The 18,716-nt window shown below is 46.3% G+C and overlaps 1 protein-coding gene across 3 annotated transcripts in view; it reads left to right on the top strand.

The window, feature by feature from the left end:
• The window catches only part of Ankh (ANKH inorganic pyrophosphate transport regulator), a 139,666-nt gene extending 121,192 nt beyond the window's left edge, over positions 1 to 18,474 (top strand). For all 3 annotated transcript variants that reach the window (XM_060380408.1, XM_060380407.1, XM_021640451.2), the window contains 4 exons: positions 11,547 to 11,676; positions 14,288 to 14,411; positions 14,936 to 15,035; positions 16,582 to 18,474. In XM_060380408.1, the coding sequence (XP_060236391.1) occupies positions 11,547 to 11,676; positions 14,288 to 14,411; positions 14,936 to 15,035; positions 16,582 to 16,695 (468 nt within the window). In that variant the 3' untranslated portion in view covers positions 16,696 to 18,474. The remainder of the gene's footprint in view (positions 1 to 11,546; positions 11,677 to 14,287; positions 14,412 to 14,935; positions 15,036 to 16,581) is intronic.
• Positions 18,475 to 18,716: the final 242 nt, after the last annotated feature.

The following is an 18,716-nucleotide window of genomic DNA, read 5'->3' as shown; positions in this document are numbered from 1 at the left end:
TGAAATCCAGTGCCATCATGCTCATTGCTGCCCAGGTCATGCGTTCATCCTTTGTGTAGTGTTACCCCTCTGCATGCGTTATGGCCATGTTAGTCAGTGTCAGGCTTAGACTTGTCAGCTTCAGTGGCTTCAGAAACAACCTGGTGATTATTAAAGCATACCTCTGAGCGTGCCTGGGAATGTGTTTTCTCCAGAGAGGAAGGGAGGGAGGAAGACCTGTCCTGACGCCAGGCACCACCATGGCGTAGGCTGCGGACCCAGATGGAAGGAAAGGGAGAAACCTTTAGAGTGTAGGGGTACCCTCCTCGCCTGCTTCCTGAGCACTGTGATGGGAGCTGCCCATCACAGCCATGACTATGCCCTCTGGAGCTGTGGCCAAAATAAGTCTTTCCTCCCTTAATTTGTACTTGGCTGTTATTTGATTGTTGCAACGTGTGACCGTGCTAGAGGACCATGCTAGCTGTCTTGTGTGTGAGGTTGAGCGCCAGTGACATATCACATAACAATGATTCTGTATGTGCCATATTTTTGAGTTGTTGTAGCACTGTGTCATGAGGCCTGTGTCATTCACCTCCCTTCACCTTATCATATTGATGTTAGCTCACATTATAGTGTATAGTGTATATGTACTATGATATAACTTTATTAGTTGTTAATCTTCTGCTGCTTTTATTTATACATTGAACTCTGTGTTAGGCATAGAGGCACAAGAAAAAGTGACTATAGGAGTTGTTACTATGTACAGTTTCACACATCCACTGAGAGTCCTGGGGTGTGTCCCTTGAGGATAAAGGGAAACTATTATGAAAGGAAAGAGGGTGATGGGCATGGCATTGTTAAAAATAAACTCAGGGTCACAAAGAATGAAACAGCAGTTCCAAATGAAGTGTCTGGACAAGGCAAACTTTGCTCCTGATCAGGAGGGTGTACCTGGGACCAGCAGACACACCAAGGCAGGAAGCACATGGAGGCAGGAAGCACACAGGTTTTTACTAACCCAGTTGGTAGCTGACCCTTTCCCCACTGGCTGGGGAGGCCAGTCCCACAATCTTATTCAATTGCCTAGTTTGAAAAGAATTGGTGCACAGGAAATGAAGGAGGAATAGGAAAGGGGCTGCTGTTACAAGGAGAAAAGGGTGACTGCTCCAGGGTGTCAAATTCCTACAACAGAGCAGTGGGCTTTTGTGTAAACAGATGTTGTACTGGGTGAAGAGGATTAAACATTTGCATAAAAGTCTTGCAAGATGAGGTAAATAAAAAGAATTTAACTCTTTGCCCTAAAATACAAATCTTACAGTATTTGATATAAGGACTTCTATTTGATATTTCTTACATGTTCAGGATGTCCCTCTGTGAGGACCACATAAATGTTAGTAGAATGTGCAAGAATGTCAGCCCATGACATTTTCTTTTTTCCTTGTGGCTCTTCTGAGAACATGAAACACCAACTATAAATCAGGTCTGACCTGGCAAAGCCACTTTTGAGTCACAGTTTTTATTAACCTAAGGCCGCAGTGTTTATAAATTAGCCATGGGGCGCCAAATTAAGGCAGAGCCCAGTAAGATCCAAGAGCCATGTTCTTTTGGCAGTCCAGAACTGGCCCCTCCTGGAATCCTCCCTTAGTATCCTACTGGGCTCCAGCTCCTGCCATCTCCTGAAGTCAGCTGTCACTTGGGAGTCTTTCAGAAAGGTGCCGGCATCATGTGAGCGTCTAGTTGTCACAGCATGCTCCGCGCCCCTCCTTCAGATCTCCTTGGTGCTGACTGAGCATCCCTTTCTGGCTTTGAGGAGATGCTGTGCCCTCCTCCAAGTCTGGTGCTTGCTGCTACTGCAGGGTGCCACAGTCTGGACACTATATAGTGAACAGGTACTGGAGCCCCTGGAGAGGAGAGGGCAGCCAGGCACCTGTTGAGGTCCAAGCCTGTACTCGTTCCACAACTAGTCAGTCTGTCAAGCCCCAAGATGTCCCAGCAGAGGCCACCCAGACCTGTGGAGGAAGACATTGGGTACTCTGAAGACCTTAGTCCAAAAGCTTTAGAATTTCAGGCTTCAGAGAGATGTGCCTAGGAAGAGAAAGCAGAACAGAGGAAGCAGCTTAAAGATCTGCAGTCAGGTCTTCCTTTGACACATGATCCCTCTTCATAAGTCTTGGAGGATCGCCTCCAATGCTGATGGGCCCCGGTAATCTAATACTGGTGGGTTCAGTGGATTCAAAGATATAGGAGCTCTGCCTCTGAACCCCCAGTTTGCCTCCACCTTTGAAAGGCAGTGAGATCACCTACATACTGTCCGATTCACTAGGAGAGCCAGGGGCCGCCTGCTCCTAAGGTCTGCCTGTGTGTGACTTACCTACCACCAGTAGATGCAGAGGCACTGGGAGAAAAATGACCAGCTTAGGAGTCAGAAGCTGGGATCATGGTCTACAAGTCATCTCATGTCCTCAGTTTCCCCACCTCAGAGTAGCTTGCCGTAAGTCAAGGGCTACCAGACTCCCCATTTTGTCTGCTACTCTTGTTTAATTGGTAGAGTCTTCCATGTGCTGGCCACACCCAAGACTACCTCATGCTGGTATCATCCCGTTATCCCAGGAAAGCTGCAATTCAGTACTACTTTCTCCTCAGACCCCATATACTAGAAAATAGCAACACCGAAGCAACTGTTAAAGATTAAAAATAAAAACCATTACTGCTTGTGTTTTGGTGGCCTCTCAGTCCAGTTTAGCTGTTGAGTTCCTATGAATGACCCAGTCTTACCTCCCTGTTGCTGAACTACCCTCCTGGGCAGCTGTCACTCAGCCTTCCTGGGCCGCTGCTGGGGCCTGTCCTAGCCTTGGTACCATGCTGACCCTTTGTCTAGAACAAAGGCTGCCTGTGTCAGCCTTTGTTTCTGCTGCACGCCCCTCCCCCGCACCATGAGGTGGAGACTGCTGCTTCATTGTTCCCATTATCCAGCAGAAGAAAATGACTCCCTTGTGCATAGGGGTAGGAACGGGATAGAAGGTAAAAGAACAGAGGTTGCAGCTTTCTCTTACCAAGACACAGGATGGGGTTCTTTCCAGTGCCTCAGGGCATCCTGGAAATAAGGAGAAGGGCCTGTGTCCTCATCATAAAGGAGCTGTATGGAGGCACTGCTCCAGGATTGTAGGGGGACTGTGAGAAATAAGATGGAAAGCTCTTGCTTTGAGCTGGTCAGAGTTTGTTCCCATAGAACTGTTTCCCTCCCTGAACGCATGGTTCTCTCTGGAAACTTAAGGTCTGGTTTTAATTCAGTACCCCTTGCAGATTTGGGAGTTTGATTTGTTGGAGATACTCAGCAGCATTTAAACAATTAAAATTGGACCCTAAGCCGTCCCTAAGCCCTCCTCATATAGATTGTGCTTATCCACTTGTGCTTTGGAAAAGCAGATGGTCAAGTGTGTTGTGATGGTCTGATCCTTTTTCTCAAAATTTGTTGGCATTTATGTATATGTGTTTGTATGTGTGTGAGGGCCCTGGTGTATACAGATTCATGTGTATGCATGTGTGTTCATGTTGAGGTTGAAGTAAATTGTCTCTTTCGGTTGCTCTCTACTTTGTATTCTTTAGTTATTTTTAAATTTTTATTGTATGTATTTTAGTATTTGCCTCAATGTATTCCTGTGCACCACATGCATGCAGCGCCAGAAGGCCAGAAGAAGGCATCAGCTCCCTTGGGGCTGGACTCACAGATAGTTGGGAATTGAATTTGTCTCCACTGGTAAAGCAGCTCTTAACTATTAAGCCAATCTCCAACCCCCAAAAGTTTTTGTTTCTTTGTTTTTGTTTTTGGTGTGTGTGTGTGACAGAGAGAGAAAAAGAGACAGACAGACAGGCAGGCAGACAGAGAGATTTGGTCTCATTATGTAGCCCTGGTAGAACTCTCCTTGTAGTCCAGGCCAGCCTCAACCTCAGAAAGATCCACTGCCTCTGCCTCGGGAGTGCTGGGCTTAGAGGCCTGCGCTGCCACCACCACAGGCTACTATATTTTTCCAGGCAGGATCTCTTGTTGAAGCTGGAGCTGGCCAGATCCAGCCGGTGTAGTCAGGCAGCTTTCCCCAGAGATCTGCCTCTCAAGTGCTGAGGTTCCAAGCATCCAACAAACCTCCTCAGCTTTATAGGTGGGAGCCGCTTACCTGAACTCTGGTCCTTAGGCTTGCACAGCAGGACCTTTCACACTGCTCCATCGCCTCAGCCCCCTTGGAAAACATGTTAATTGTAGTAAGATGTTCAAAATATAAAACTACCATTTTGCCCATTGTGACTACTGTGAGGTACAACCCCACCCTATACCGAGAGCTCTCATCCTGTTAAACTGAACCTGTATTCGTTATACCCCTTCCCCTGAGCCCCATTTCTGAATTTACTGTTAAGTCATCAGTTTAAAACTGTACTGAAGCTAGTGTGTAGAGCTTTCTGAACATCCTTCAGATCTGGTAAGAACCGGAACCAAACAGCCTGTGGAGCTGGCAGGCCGGTGACACCCAGGACCCGCTCTGTGCTTGGTGCATGGCGCCCCCTGCTGTTGGAAATGTCATGTTTCTACCAAGCAGTGCTTTGTGATAAGGCTATACTTGTGATATTCTTAACGGTGAAACTTGGGGGCCCTCAGGAAAAATGAAGTCTTGATCATTTTTTTCAAACCTCAATCCGAAAGATGGTTTTTATCTTCTTACTCTACAGAAAAAGAGGGATTATAAAACTAAGTCTGAAGATGCCTTTTGTTTACCATGAACATGCTTTAACAGGAAATGGGAGCATCAGCTTTTTCACAGATTATTCACGATGGGTGTGTGATTGCTGTGTGTGCCAGCAAATGCTTTTTCCAGCACTCAGGCCTGGAGAACCAAGCTCTGTTTCTGTGATGTATATAATCGGCTACTATATCCTGCAGGCTGACATTTTGCCAGCCTGACCTTACATAAGAAGGTCCTCACCTCTCCACACTGCATGCTGCTGTAGTCATCCTCCCTCCTTAGGTTTTCCCACCTGTGTCCTCTTTCCTGCTGAGCTGCCTGTTCCAAGGCCACCTTCTCCCACTGTCTTTTCAGGGGCTGTTTCTTGTGGTTTTCCATGAAGTCACCCTTTAGTAGACAGCTTAGCATTTGTGTAGGATGTGACAGTCACTCCAGCCTTGTTCCTTATTGTTGATAAGTCAGTCGTACTGGCTGCCTTCACACACTGTTGTCACAAGGCATTTCTGACCTGGCAACACAGCATTTCTTTTTCCTTCGCAGCTGGGATAGACACATCATGTTGGCTGTGTGATGGGCCCCTAGCTTCCTTCTGACGGCTCTTCCCTCCCAAACATGACTTCTCATGTCCCTGACAAAACATATAATAAGAGTCATTTTTCTGCAATGACATAAGCAGGGATCTGTTTTATTTAAAGTTGTTTCTGACTGAGAGAGAGATTAACAGGAGAGTATCAGGGTGTCGTTGAACGTGAGGACACCTCTCTTTGCTTTTGCTGTGTATAGTGTGAGAGGTGAGAGTTCTGGAACTCCATGGCCACCAGAGCTTCCTGGAAAATGAATCTGAGGAATGAAATTCACAGACTATGGAGGGTGGTTTTAGGAAGAAGTGGTTTACTCTAGGGAGCTTAGGAGAGGAAGAAGGCAGCGATGTGCAGGAGGGTCCCCAGGAGAAAAGCACCATTAACCACACAGCTGTGAAGTCATGAGGTGGACAGAGGTGGTGGGAAGAGCTGGTCGGTCCCGCTCCTTGCAACCTCAGCTACAGCCTCAATGTACTTTCCTGGAAACAGTACTCCTTTAGAGAAAGAGATAAGGAAGTAACAGACTCCTTACTGGCTTTTCAAGCCTCTGGCCATGACATTTTTTGGCTTAGACATTCCTTCTCTGGCATCTCTGGCCTCCAGCTAGGAGGCTAAGAAAGAAACTGGTTACTTTTATTTAGGGTCTTTTTACCCTTAACTGCCTAGCAAGTTCTTCCTCCCATTCTCATCAATATTCTTTGAGGAAACCGTGGGTAAATACAAACCAGGCAATGAAGTCAGTTCTAATCTCACCATATCTAGCTGAGTCCACTAGTGATGTTTGTTGGGCTCCCAGGAAGCCAGCTGGAACAGTCGCAGCAGACACTGATGAATTAAGGGTAGCGAGCTGCACAGTTGCACTGTGTCCATGGCTGCACTTTCCAATTGATTTCCTTTCTTCATTAAACCTTATGACAGTGTGGACCAGTCTCAACCCAGCATCCAGGTTCCTCTAAGGAAGGGAGTGCTTGTAGCAGTCCTGTAAGGGGGCAACATCCCATCTAGAAAATGATGCATTCTTGCCCAGAAGCAAAATATAAAGAAACAGTAGTAGGAATTCACCCCAGGCTGGGAGGACTCAGTTCTAGTTACTGGAAACACCTACTAACCATAACTTCTGATCTGATGTGTAAGCATTGGCCTCCCAGTGGGGGATTCAACTCCATTGCACATGTGTTCTGGCCGGAACCAGGTATTTTAATTCAGAATAGCTGTGGGTGTGTTTTACTCTTTTCCTAACTTCATGAGACCAGAATCTTCCCTTCACTGCTAACTCTCATTACTGGGTCATGGGGAAAACTTTGTGAATTCCTCAAAAGTAGAGCCATCAGCTTAAGGAAATTCAAAAGCCCTCTCAGTGAGCAGCACTGTAGAGCAATGGGCTCTGAGGACACCCAGCAAGGGGCACAGCTCTCTCTCACTCAACAGTAGCTTCATGTGTTCTCTGAATTGACATGCTAAGGGAACAGCTGGCTTGTCAAACCATATTAGCCAGGCTTTACCATTGTTCACCCTGACCTTGAATGCCTGACCCAGTAATGATGTCTGGCAGCTTTCTTGCTCTGTGTGTGCAATGAAATGATTTGTCCTTGGTCAGCCTACACAAAAGGGCAGGAAGGTGTGTTCTAGCCACCTCACAGGAGAATTGTTAAGAAACTGTCTAGGAGTCCACACAGATTAGTTCCCTATCAGCACGGGCTTTTAGATGCTAGCTTTATGCTTGGTGTTATTTCAAGGCTGTTCTGTTGTGTTGCTCATATTTCTACCTTGGATGTTGAGGATTCCAGTGGCTCTATTGTTCCCTTGCTATGTCTTGTTTTGCTTTCTGGGTACTTCCTTACTTCCTAGCACTGTAGATCTTCCTGGATGAGGATAGTCTTGCATATTCCCAGCTCTAGTCTTAGACTGAGTCATTTCTCTTAGGAACTTTGGGTCCTTTGGTTGAACAACAAATAGAAAACCCAAGATCTGGACACAAGTTGGGCTGTTCTGTTTTTGAAGGCTTCTTCCTAATGAGATGATATTGGCAGCAAACCCTGCAGAAGAGAATCCAACCCTGAAGCTACTCCGGGATACAAATCATCTGTTGTCAGTAGTTCATTGGGTTTTCATTCTGGTTTGGAAAAGCCAGTGTCACTGGCCTCTGTAAATATTTGAAGAACACAGTATGCCATCCAGGAGGGCATGTTCTGGGTTAAGACTACACTATGTGAACCAGGTAGAATGACTCTTCCTAAAACACCCCTTGTTGAGTGAGCTCCCAAGTCTTGATTTCTGAAACAATGAGTCCAGTTATCATGCTGAGACATGAAATCTGACCTGCAGGTAGGTGTCCTAGCTTTTATCAAAAAGCCTTCTGCTTTTAAGTAGTTTGCATATTCATTTCTAGAGAGTGCAGCAAACTTTCTGTGGAAGACTGGTTGAAAGGCATCGCACCGTTTTCTTACTAGAAACATGAAGTTTCTGGCTTCAGAGACTTCAGGGAGAGGGAGAAGGGGCTTCCCAAATGTAGGGCTCCTGGCCTTTGATGGCCTTGTGCTAGCTGGAGCAATGGCTTTTAATCTCAACATTCCTAAAAAACAAGCGAGACCCTACATGGATGTGCATGGTTGACAACTCTGGGGTCATGCTCCCTATCTGCCCTCTTATCCACTGCCCTCCCCTAGAGAGACAACCACTTCCTACAAGACAGGAAAGGCATCGTGATAGGCATCATCTATGTGGAAAGGCCAGAGGGGTGGAGTTACCAGACTCTCTTGTTGCACAAACTTGCGCCCACCATACTCCTGATGTGCAAGAGTCCTCTCCTTTTCTTTGGCATGTTGTGACTTAAAGGTCACTTGAAAATGATTTTGCAAAGCTCAAAGAGTTTGCAACTTGTGTTTGAGGCATTGTCTCATGTTCAGATCACCTCTGGCTGCAAAACAAAGCACACTAATGATTCTCTGGGAAGCCTGAGTTTTGAGAGGAATATGGCCTCTGTGACACATTCTGTCCACTAAGGAAACACAGAATGGCTCATCTAGGAAAGAGCCAAAGCACAGATCCATGGCAGACCTGAGGGTTGGCTCGTAGCTTTACTGCTGTGGGAAATACTTAGGGCCTAGCATAAAGCAGCCCTGAAAGAGGACTCTTTAATCTGTTCATAGGTTGTGATATAGACAGGGGGATAAATTGTCTCTGCACCCCGTGCTGTTTGGGAGTTGTTATTAGAAATTGCTGCTCTGTCTAGGCTGTAGGCACAAGTGATATCACACTATTTGAAAACAGCAGTGGGGAAAGGTGGCAGGTCCCTTGCCCATGCTACTCAGGTCCTGAAATCCTCTAAGCTGCTAGGTCTTAGGGAATCCATGCAGCAAGCTCTGTGGCCACTGAGTGGCATACCTACTGCTGCAGACCAGGTGAGTATGTTCCCAGGTGCTGATGAGCCACTGGGAAGAGCCTGGTGAATGTGAAAATGAAACATTTGTGGTTGATCTGCCAAGATTTTTCTTTTCAGTGCCTCACCGTGGCCAGGCTAGTTCCATGAAACTTAGATTACCCAAGTGGAACTGACATTATAAGATTTCGGTGCTGTTTTCACATGACTGAAACTTTCTAATGTGTTCAGTTTTTAGACAAGACTTGCTTGTATTTTAGGAAAAGGAGATAAATATTTGATGGAACTGACATGTATTGAACATTATCCTCCAGAGTTATATTATTGCATTCTTAAATTAAGTTGCTTTTCTTTTTTTTAATCAGCACGAAATTTAGTTGGTTCTATTAGGATTGTTCCTAATAAGCTTGTCTCAGCCCACTGCCCCCTCCATTCTCTTTCCAGCCCTGTTCCCTCTTCTCCTAGAGGCATGGCCCCACCCCCACCCCTAACGCAACCCCACTTGTCCTCTGGGTGGATTGTAACTGTGGTGAATAATGATACTGTGGGAAATTCTTTTGATTAACTATAATAGCCGAGTCCTAATTCTTAAACAGCCATTAAACATCTTATCATATCCCTGCCTGTCTTAAGCAGCTAATAATTCTCTTACCGTTTTTCTTAGCTCTCTGTGTTAACCTTGTTTACTTCCACATTCCCTCTCTGTGTAAATCTCTTCCAATGCATTCAGCCTCAGCAGGTTGCTTCTGCCTCCGCTGCAGTATAACTCGCTGACCTGTGCACCTGGCATGGGCTAGCATTGGCCTGTGCCTCCTTCTCCGGGATTCCCCTGACAATTTCCCCCACATTCCTGTCAGTGTGTTTCCCTTTCTTTCCCTGACTCCCCTGATCTGGCAGATCATGGCCTAATATCATTCTAGGAAAGTGCGTATGAGAGGTGTGATGGTTGATACTGTAATTTGGCATACTCTACAATCCCTGAAAAGACAGACTTCTGCATGTGCCTGTGAGGGATTCTCTACCTTGTTACTTGAGGTGAGATGACCCACCCTAAAGATTCATGTTACCATTCCACGGGCTGAGGGATTCCACACTGAATTACAAAGGAGAGAGCAAGCTGAGCGGGAGCAGAGAGCAAGCAAGCTCTCTGCTTCTGGACTGGACAGGACATGATCAGCGGCCTCACACTCATACTCCCATGCCTTCCCCAGTGATGGTCTGAACCCCCGAACTATGAACTGAAATTAGCCCACAGTTCAGTTGCCCTTGTCAGGTGTTTTGTTGGGAGCTCGGACAAGTAACTAATACAGAAGGCGACTGGTGGAGGCCTTACGTAATGAGGAGGTCTTTCTTTTAGCTACTGCTCAGTGGCAGTTTGGCTCAGAGTTGGAGGAGAGTAATCACCTTCCCTTGAACCCTGCTCCTGCAGGTCTTTGCTGTGGCCAGCATCACTGATGGTAGTAAGCTCTGCTGGGTCTCTTCCCATTTACTATCTGCCTCCCAAAAGTGGTTCCTTTCAGTCTGAAAATTGCTCTTTCAGCTCTGAAAGGTTCACTGTTCCCTCTTTATGGAACTCTGGGAATTAGAATATTAGACTTGTTTTATTTGATCAAAAGAAAAACAACATAGTCTCCTCCCGCCTTTTTATTTCTCAGCTCTGTCATTGCAGCTGACTTCTGATCCCATGTCAGCTAATTTCTTTCTCAGGTCTCTGATCCTCCTCCTAATCTTTGGCTCTTTATTGTTCCATGAATGTCTTTCCTAGAACATTTCCATTCTGTTCTCGATCCATGGATACAGTCTCTTCCCTCCCTGAGAATGTCACCGTGACAGAGAGGGTTTTGTCATTTTGTTTTCTTCTTTCTGCATTGTCTTAGTTTTCTTCTGTTTTGGCCTTGAGGCTGTAATGGAAGTCTGGGGATCCCCAATTGTGTGTTCATGTTTTAAGCAGGGAACTTCCAGGCAGCTGCTTGGAAGCTGTGGACATCAAAACAGGGCTGAGCTATGTCACCTGTGCAAGTCTCACTGGTGGGAATGCTTGGTTGGGAGCCTGAAACTTTCAGGAACTCAGGGTCTTTTTTAGGCCAATGAAGAGCTGCTTTGGTCTCCTGCCTCTGGGACTCAGCTGGTTCCCTGTGTTTTGAGAGCTGAGAAAAAAACAGGGACATACAATATGTCCCCCTGCCTGTAGCCCAAGAACTCTTCAGCCATACTAGGCACGATTTTTTGTTTGTTTTCTCAAGACAGGGTTTCTCTGTGTAGCCTTGACTGTCCTGGACTCACTTTGTAGACCAGGCTGGCCTCGAACTCGCAGTGATCCATCTGCCTCTGCTTCCCTGAGTGCTGGGATTACAGGTGCGGGTCACCACACCCTGCTGTTTCTTTCCTTACCCTCCTAACACTAAAAACTAGCAGGCTGCAGGTGACTGCAGTGTGGCGCAGTCCATCCAACTGCTTTCAGGTCACAGTCTCACATTTCGCTCTAACTGTAAAAGCCGTATGAATGGACATGTCTGCTCAGAACTGATTGAGGGAAGACCCCTGCTAAGCCTCAGTAAAAGCGAGGTGGTCTCCATTCTCAGTCCAGCTACCCACACTAACTATGGATGTGCCATAGTTAGTGGATGTGCCACACTAGCTACTCCTCTGGGGCAAGTGCAGCACACAGATTAGAGTCACCCTCCCTGGTACTGGCAGATGAGAGCAAGGCAGGCACGTGTAGCTGCAAGCCTAGGGTGCCAGTTAGATGCCCAGTGAGCACGTTTGCCATCCTCCAGAACGCTTAGGGACCATGGCATAGCTGACCTTGTCGTTTCACTTATTTATGCCTTTTCCTCACAACCTTGTTCACTGTTGTTCTGTCCCACCTTCCAGCTCTGTTTTGTGATGTTCTGGACCCCCAACGTCTCTGAGAAGATTTTGATAGACATCATTGGAGTGGACTTTGCCTTTGCAGAACTCTGTGTCATTCCTCTGCGTATCTTCTCCTTCTTCCCAGTGCCAGGTAAGACACAGAGAATGGACATGTTCCTGTCCATCCTCCTGCCCAACAGAACCATGTCACCAGCAAAAGTGTAATTACTTCACTCTGGGCTAGAAAGATGCAAAGACATTAGCCAGCAGACTGAATGTTCTACAAATGTGTCAAACAGCACAACTTATATTTGTAAGATGTAAACACAATTAAAAGAAAGTAGACCCAAAGGGGCAGTAGGTGGAATCTGTAGGAAACAGTTGACTTGGTCTTTGTCTTGATTATCAAGGTTCTTCACATCAAGGTCCTGAACTACAGTTCATAGAACATACACCAGAAATTCAGTTTTATAATAAGATAGTTTCCAAAGTAAAAGGAAAAGTACAGTGAGATTACTGCTAAAACCTAAAGGTGAATAAAGAAAGAAAAAGACACTTAGAACCGAAGACATGGTCCAAATGGCTCATGGCCAAAAAAGATAATGTCAAACCACACACCAGAGGGAAACATCACCACAGACTCTGTATTACGAGGGATAGTATTCAAGAATGAGACAATGCATGAGAAAAGCAAGCTGTGGGTGAGTGATTAGGGTGCAGCTGATGCCATCACAAGTGTTTATCTGTGCTCCATAAGTGTGTCCCTTGTCTAGAGTAATCTAGGCTGGTAAGAGGGGTGCCTATGGGTAGCAGGAATGGGGCCACAAGAGCCAATCACTTACAAAGGCATTTGCTTCTGTTCGTAAGTTTGCTTCTGCTCCCTTAAACTCTATACTGAGTTAATGGCAACTAGTCAAAATATATACAAGGCTGGGAGTATAGCTAAATGCTAGGCCCAATCCACAGCAAAATAAAGGCATATTGAACAAGAGGGGAAGGAAATAAAGAACCTACCTGAACTATTAAGCTAGAAGCCAGGGTGTATAAGTCCACATTTAGGTTAAGAGAAGCCATGATCTTTGTTTTTATGTCCTAGTTTTAAAATTTTATCTTACTTTATTATTTTTTTAAAGATTTGTTTATTATTTATACAGTATTCTGCCTGCATGTGTGCCTAGAGGCCAGAGGAGGGCACCATATCTCATTATATATGGTTATGAGCCACCATGTGGTTGCGGAAATTGAACTCAGGACCTTTGGAAGAACAGCCAGTGCTCTCAACCTCTGAGCTATCTCTCCAGACCCCTTACTTAATTTTTTAATTATTATTTTTTATAGAGAAACAGTGTGGGTTTGGGTGGGTGGAAAAATGAGGAAGATCTGGGAGTTGTGGGTGGAGAAACCATAACCATAAGTAGGGGGTAATCCATTTCAGTATATATCTCCCAGGGCCAATGGCATGCCTTCCAGCCCCATGTTGGGAACAAGCAGCCCCTACAGAGACCCAGAAGCTTCTGGAGGCCAGTTCTTAAGGCTGTCACCCTCCGGGCTGGGCTGGGGCAGAAGTAAAGGAATTGACAAAAGACAGCCTGGGGCTGGTGTGTGGCCCGTGTTGGGTAAACACTGGGTGAGCCAAGCTCTAGGAAGTTGGTGGCAGCTGGAGAAGGCTGCAGTTGGAGATCAGCCATGTGGGTTTCATTTCCCACAGTGGTGATATGAAAAGGGCTGGAGAGCCCAAACAAGCAGAGCAGAGACCAGGGGTCTCTGGGGTGGTGGTGAGGTCTTCTTGGGTATCTTCAGTCTCCTCAACAGCTGTCAGGTCCCACTGGCTCTTGGCAGCATTAGGTTTGGGCCACCAGATCAGCACACACTGACTGAGCCATCTTTTCCCTAAGAGAAGAAAATGACCCTCATCTATATTTCCTTTTCATCCCTTGGGAGTGAGTGCTACCCCAGAGCAAGCTTATCTTCTCCAGGAGACTTTACTTGCATTGCCCAGAGGGGTCAGGGTGCTTCTTACCAACCAGGGCAAAGTTCAGTGCTCTGCACAGCTACACCTCTCATAGCACATGCACTATCCACCTGGGCCCTCCTACACATTCAGTCTGCACGCACAGGAATGAGAATGGGAACTGTGTGCCTGTCATTGTGCAGTCGAAACATATTGAGTGAGCAGTGGCACCGTGACAGGAGGGAGAAAAGAAAATGGCTAAGGATGAGGTGGTCAAGGTTGGCTCTGGAAGGCATGGTGGGATATAGGGATGAGGTCATTCTCATTTCTCCACTGTTCCCATCCCCTCTGGTCCCTAAGACAGTAGAAGGGTGACAGCTTCTGGTCCCAGCTTTTCTGTTCACGTAGCAACAACATTGTCCCTTTTCTCAAAGCTTTCCCTCTAGAAGAGGGTGGTTAGAGAGAGAAAGGGAAAAGAGTAGCAGGACCTGGCAAGGACATCCTGGGAACAGGCAGGCCCACCAGAATGATTGTTATCATGGAGCAGTAAGGCAGCAGCTGCCTGCAGCTGGCCACCTAGACATAGGACTGAGGAGGCAGGAAGCTGGGTAGGAATGATGCCTGACCCCAGTTAGGTTCCAAAGTAGGGATCAGCCGCCACAGGAAGATGAGTGACCAGCCCTGGGTCATAACAGCTAGGCTGGGAGTTCCTGCCAGTTTTTAGAATTGCTGTCCTGGGCCAGCAGCAAAGGGTTGGATGAGGCAGAGTGGAAGCAGGCCATACAGCTGATAAGTCCTTCTCTCCTCTCAGTGACTGTGAGAGCCCACCTTACTGGATGGTTGATGACACTTAAGAAAACCTTTGTCCTGGCACCCAGCTCCGTGCTGCGGATCATCGTCCTCATCACCAGCCTCGTGGTCCTGCCTTACCTGGGGTATGTGTTTGCAGCATTTGGCATATATATGTGGCTTAGAGGCTTTTGCCACTAAAGTATTCTGTATAGAGGATTAAAAACTGCATAACCAAGTGAAGTCCCCAAGCCTATTAGAGCGGGGAATTCAGAAGGATGTTTCTTTGCTCACACCAGTGAGCCTATGAGATCCACACTAGCCTGGAAACAGGTGATTCCTGGAATCAAGGTCTCACTTCCTGTGATGAGAAATGTGCAAACCAACAGGAGGCAGAAAAGGCCCTGCCCTCAGAACTCTCCATCTCTAGTGAGAGGGACACAGGCTGTGATGATACTAATGGAATAGGAGCTCAGCCCTGAGTCACACAAGTCTACCTCAGAGGTCAGTAGGTACTGCCCTGAGGCCAGGGGATGGAGGAGACTATTGCTCCATGCCTCACTGGTCTGCAGTATTCTTGTGTTTAAGCAATATCGACTGAGTTTGTCACCAACTTAATTATGTCATAACTTGGTTTTAACATGCAAAATATCTGTGTTCGCATTTCCAGGGTCCATGGAGCCACACTAGGTGTGGGCTCCCTTCTAGCAGGGTTTGTGGGAGAATCTACCATGGTTGCCATTGCAGCATGCTATGTCTATCGGAAACAGGTAAGACACTACGTTAACAACTTTAGGGATAAGCAGCACCTCTCTCTGCCTTCACAAATAATTTCAGCTCTATTTCAGAAAATCTGTTCTAATCCTGGTGGGCCTACACCTTCCACACCATACCCACTTCACTACAGACCCTCAGCCTGAAAGCTCAGAGTTAGTCTGCCCCAAAGGCAGCATTTTCAAACTGCATGCTGTGTATTTCTTTCCTCTCCATGATTTATGAGTTCTCTGGGGTCAGAAGCTCCATCTTATTCACTAAGATGATTAGCTAGAGAGTGGATACAAGTAGAGATGGAAGGAGCCAAAGGTAGAGCCTTGATGGGTATATCTTTAGGCTGGGGGCAGGGTGCAAAGAAACCAACAAAACTGTTAAGAAGAGACCAGGGAGGCAGTCCAGAGAGCCAGGAATGATGATGGAATTCACTGAGAAGGGTGAAGAGTGAGGGGACTGGACTGGCGGCCTTGCCCGTGCACCTCATGGCCTCGGGGTTCAGGAGAAAAGGGCAAAAATGTTGAAGACCGTAAGTAAAGGGGAGAGAACTATAAAAGTAAACTTCAGAAAACCAGTTAAGATGGGGTAAAGCTCAGCGAAGTGTTTGTTTTGGGGACTGGCCCAATGAGTGGGACACTAGTGGGAAAAGGGACAGCATAGCCAGTTTGCCAAGTGCATACCAAAGGGCATGGGCAGCCAAGATTGGGAATCTTCTGGTTGATTTTGCTTGGGTCAATTAAGTCGAAACCAAGTTGTCCCTGAGAAAGGGCCATGATGAAGGTGGAGGAGGAGGGTATGTGAAAGGCTGAGCTGGCCAGGAGAGTTAAGAGTGAGTAGCTGGGAAAGCAGTGTGAGGAGGCCCCTGCCACAGAGAGGATGACTCCCTGCAGTGGACATTATACCTCATGCCTTCTTGTGCCCCCATCCCCCACTGCCACGCACTGGAGATGTGGGCCTGAGATCCCGGTCTTGTATGACAGATAGGACTCAAGGAAAACAAGGAAGAAGGTGAACATTACATTTAAGCCAGTCCAAGAGGCATGAGAGGATCCACAGGAGACATAATAGCCAGAGCACTGAAGGGAGACAGGTCCTGAAAGGGAAGCACTGGAAGAGGCCCTCGTAGAAGGCAGCCTTCTCACTTTGATCTGCTGCTCAGAGCATGGAGAACACAAGGTCTGCATGGATCTGAAGAGCACCGAGTGCTGGCTGATTGCTGAGAAGCCACTTTCTGCAAGGACGCAGCAGCATGGCAGTGAGGCCACCAGGAATCAGGATGTGCAACGAGCAGGACAGAGTGAACCCAGATCTGTCGTAGGGGACACCCACCAATGACAGGGTATCATGGTGTTCTAGGCCTGGCCAAGAACACAAAACTCAAAGCGTGGGGCTTTAGCGGGGAGGGGCACACAACAGGGATGTGAACAAGCACAGTGAACTAGGTTCAGCCTGGATTGGGACACCCCAACCATACAGGGTCCTTCCGGCTCACAGTGCTGCTGTGTCCCCTGGCCACATCCCCACTCTGATCTTTCTTCTTTGATCTAGAAAAAGAAGATGGAGAATGAGTCAGCCACCGAGGGGGAAGACTCGGCAATGACTGACATGCCTCCAACAGAGGAGGTGACAGACATCGTAGAAATGAGAGAGGAGAATGAGTAAGCACAGGCCACCAGGGGCACTGCAGGGACAGTCAAGACAACAGCGTCATCTCTTTCCTCCTCCCATCATCAAGCTGTTTTCTGTTTTTTTAATTTTTATTTTTGGTTATGAAAGAGGCCTTGATTTAAAGGTTTCGTATAAATTCTCTAGCATACTGGGTATGCTCACTGATGCGGGGACCTAAAGAAAGGTCTTTACTGTCACTTTGTAAACACAGAACCGCTGACTTCATGACCCTGCTTCATAAAAACCCAAAAGATAGAGCCCCATCTTGGTCGACGTTTCTACTCCCTTGGACAATCTCCACTTTGGAACCAAAGGACTTGGGTTGTGTCATTCCCTCTTGGGCCACAAACTCTTTCCTGTTCGCGGTTGCCTCCTACGAATCAACAAGTTGAAGTTCAGCCTCTTCTGACTTGCTCCCCAATACTGTGGCTGTAAGAGGTATGACCTGCTGGCCACTGCACCCCCTCTCGCTCTGGAGTCATGAACTATCTACGGCATACACACCGGTGGGCTCCTAGAGGAAGAGTTGGCGGCCACACTGGGCCAACCTAATGGAAATTTAATGTAGAAATTGGATCAGAGTCACAAACTGACTTGATCATCAGCATCTCACATTGTTTTCCTGGTTTCACTGAGTTGCCGCACCCTACAGTGTATATACATGAGCTGACTTTTCAGAGTTGTCACAGAAGTGGGGCTCCAAACGTTAGCATCCTTCCGCATGACTTTCCCTGAAGGCTTGCTTTCCACTTGCCTTCCCTGAAGATGGCACTAGAACGAGAGAAGTGGAGCGTTCTAACTGTCCATTTCGTGTTTTTTTTCCAGTGAGCAGAGCTTTAAGTTGTAATCTAGCATTCTAATGCCAGGTTCTTGTCTGTAACTTCTGATTTAGATGTGTTCCCTGTTTCTGCCGTTCTCAGTCACAGCTCTGCAGGACAGGTAACTGAATGTCCTACCGTACTCCCCTCCACACCATAAAGCAAGACATTTTATAGACAGTATCAAAGTCACTATGTGATACCCCTGAAATAATGCATTGGAAATTCATTTAGTGCAGTATATTTTTCTAAGTTTTGGAAAGCGGGTTTTTTCCTTTAAAAAAAATTATGGGTACAGTACACTAAATTCCTGATTTAGACAAAATAACTAGACTGAAAGAACCTAAACAAAACAAATATTTTAAAGATATAAATATATGCTGTATATGTTATGTAATTTATTTTAGGCTATAATACATTTCCTATTTTCGCATTTTCAATAAAATGTCTCTAATACAATTCAGTGATGGCCTGCGTCCTCCACACACCTACAGCTCACTTATGTTGTACCAGTGACCGTTGTATGTTACTTACACCAGTTTTACAAGTCCTTTATGTATGAATATAAGGGCCTGTAATGCCAAGAAAATATTACGTGATGGGCAACCTAGGGAGAAAATGGGTCCACTAGTATAGACAAGTAAAAGTTGGAAGGGCAAAGGGAAAAAGGGAAACAAAAAGGCAGGCCTCTTGTGTTTATTTTTTTTCCCTGTTGTGTAATCCTAATGTTAAGACTACAAAGGCAAAGGTTGCCTGTCAGCTACACAGGCTTGCATTCCCATTTCTGGATACCCAATGTCCTTCATTTGTGCCCCCATGGGAGCAGGTCCTATGTGCTTCTGTAGCTGCTTGTGGGTAATTTCAGGGGCAGATCTGAGAAGATAACTGAAAGTCTTAATTGTATTGGCTTTTTAAAGTACATGACTAGAAAATTAAACAGCAGTATTTTTTAAAATGTGTGGCTATTTTCATGCTTCTGGGGTGTTGGAGCTTAAATATCAAATTGCAAAAACAAAATCCTTTCCCTCTAAATTCAGAACAGCTAGTGGTGATTCTTCATTGTTCAATTAGGAAATGTAGTCCAAAGCCATGTTATTTGACCAAGATGAGAGGGCCTTCAAGCTGTATTAGATTTCCCGAGAAGCTAAACCGCAGTGGGAGGCCTATTCTTTAGCAATGGACCTGCGTTTTTACAGA

The sequence above is a fragment of the Meriones unguiculatus genome, chromosome 3 (assembly GCF_030254825.1).
Source record: "Meriones unguiculatus strain TT.TT164.6M chromosome 3, Bangor_MerUng_6.1, whole genome shotgun sequence".
NCBI lineage: Eukaryota > Metazoa > Chordata > Mammalia > Rodentia > Muridae > Meriones > Meriones unguiculatus.
Note: the sequence above shows the minus strand (reverse complement) of the source record. Positions and strands in the feature narration are given on the sequence as shown.